Here is a 1,989-nt window from a genome sequence, read left to right as displayed (position 1 = left end):
AATTCACTAACTGGGATTTGTGTGTGTGTGTTTGTGTGTGTGTGTTTGTGTGTGTGTGTGTGTGTGTGTGTGTCTGTGTGTGTGTGTGTGTGTGTGGCCAACAGGTTTGTAAACCTGGGCTTCGACCATTATCACATGGGGAGACCAGAACAGGAACTCGTTCGGATGAAAGTGTTCACAAACAGAATAGGTAACACTTCCATACACATACAGACACACACTAATTCCTGTATGATTAATGTGCTTTCACACATATGCTCTCTCACTCAGGTGTCTTATTCCAGTTACATGAATTATTATAACTAATACGTTTATGTGTGTTTATTTCTCTTTGTGAAAACAAGAACGTAAGTCCCTGTAACAAGTCAAAAACTATATTAACGTCTTTACCGCACAGTGATGAAACATAATCATACAATATAACACAATGCAACACCCACTTGGAGATCCACCAGCAGAGATCAGAAAATCGAGGCACTTTGTAATTTACACTTTTCATTGAATGTGAACACGAATGAACATCAAGGTAAATTTTGTAACATATAAGATTTTAAAATTAAAATGGCTGACTCTATATTATCACCAGGTTAAAAGTGGAACCCCACAAAAGGGGTGAGCGGATTTTGTAGAATAATTATTGATTGAAATCTTGATTGAATTTGAATCAAAAACAAAACCTGTCCTCTCAGTGATTGAGGCAAGTTTAACGTTAGATGTGAATGGATTCAAAACAGAACATAGCCCATTTAATCTCACATTGATTATCATTATATAGTCATGGATGTTTGTGATGTTGTAATAATGGCACCTACTTTGTGATCCACAACTGCTCTGTCTCTGTGGTTTGTTTTTAGGAAGCATGTGTGTGTGCTACAGCCAGCCTCGGAAAGACAGTCAGGAACTAATATACACCGTGGTTTTAGTTCACAAAGGTGTGTATGCTTTCTAACTGTCTTCTAGTTAAAAGAAAGATTGAAGTTTTTTTTTATCTTGAGGCGACTAATTTCTCGCTTTCTGCAGACTGCAGCAAAACATTCAGAGTGTCTCTGGGCAGCGAACAGTCGCAGCACAAAGCTGCACAGCTCCATCCACTCTTCATCCCCATAGGTCAGTGTACACACACAAATGTAATACAGTCACACACACACACACACACACACACACACACACACACACACACACATCATTATGTTCATCAATTCAACCAAGTGTGTGTGTGTGTGTGTGTGTGTGTGTGTGTGAGTTTGTAAGCTTGACTGGCAAACATGCAGAAACAGAAACACTGACGCGCAAATACAAATAAGTGTGTGTATCCTCATGCAACCTAATAAATGTCCAGTGTGCGTACAGCATACGAACACAACACACACCCTGACAGCGATGTTATGTTATTTTTCTATGTAGGTTACTACATCCTGGTGTATCTGAAGGGTTATTTCCTCCACTGTATCAACACCAGGCAGCAGGAGATGCCCTGTCACTCCCTCTTTCTCTCTGGTACGACAAGGTTTTTTTGGACAAATCATGTTTAAAGATGAGTGACGGCTGTGTGACAGTTTGTATCATTACCTTTTTTCTTAGCTACAGCACATGTACTTGATCTGCACCTGGACAAACATGGAGCTTTCACTGGTATTTGATGTTAGAAACAGAAGGTGGTCCTCATATTGTTCCAGTTGGTCCTATTCTCTGTCTGTCTCAACAACCCTAAGGTCACGATGTGGACTTGGGCCTGCAGTGTCAGTCCGCTAACGTCACAGTGCTGCACGCAGAGGAAGAGTCTTGTGGTAGTCTGCTGGACCTGGCCAGTGGGAAGATCCACACTGCTGAGCTGAGCCCCGCCTACCTGCTGCAGATACTGCGCTCATCTTATAGGTGAGCGTGATTCATAAGCTTTTGGTGGAAATGAAAGACCTATATACATTTGTGGGTATTATCGGGTGGTATTTATACACCCAGAGAAGAGCATAGGAGAATATAGGTAGGCAG

The 1,989-nt window shown here is 41.3% G+C and overlaps 1 protein-coding gene across 1 annotated transcript; it reads left to right on the top strand.

Moving 5' to 3' along the window:
• Window positions 1-34: 34 nt before the first annotated feature.
• LOC111666344 (gamma-secretase-activating protein-like) lies at window positions 35-1,911 on the top strand. Its single transcript, XM_023421653.2, has 5 exons — window positions 35-190; window positions 855-932; window positions 1,021-1,107; window positions 1,405-1,497; window positions 1,713-1,911. Exons 1-5 carry the CDS (start codon window positions 136-138, stop codon window positions 1,877-1,879), a joined length of 480 nt encoding a protein of 159 aa, XP_023277421.2. The 5' UTR covers window positions 35-135; the 3' UTR covers window positions 1,880-1,911.
• Window positions 1,912-1,989: the final 78 nt, after the last annotated feature.

This window comes from Seriola lalandi, unplaced genomic scaffold (assembly GCF_002814215.2).
Source record: "Seriola lalandi dorsalis isolate HSWRI2012SDOR001 ecotype SW California unplaced genomic scaffold, Sedor1 jcf7180002002852, whole genome shotgun sequence".
NCBI lineage: Eukaryota > Metazoa > Chordata > Actinopteri > Carangiformes > Carangidae > Seriola > Seriola lalandi.
Note: the sequence above shows the minus strand (reverse complement) of the source record. Positions and strands in the feature narration are given on the sequence as shown.

What these genes read in the sequence shown, in the direction of transcription:
- LOC111666344 (XM_023421653.2), top strand. Translation starts at nt 136, where the DNA reads ATGGGGAGACCAGAACAGGAACTCGTTCGGATGAAAGTGTTCACAAAC. An exon ending in CGTGGTTTTAGTTCACAAAG is followed by an intron (nt 933 to 1,020) that starts GTGTGTATGCTT and finishes CGCTTTCTGCAG; the next exon opens with ACTGCAGCAAAACATTCAGA. An exon ending in TCCACTCTTCATCCCCATAG is followed by an intron (nt 1,108 to 1,404) that starts GTCAGTGTACAC and finishes TTTTCTATGTAG; the next exon opens with GTTACTACATCCTGGTGTAT.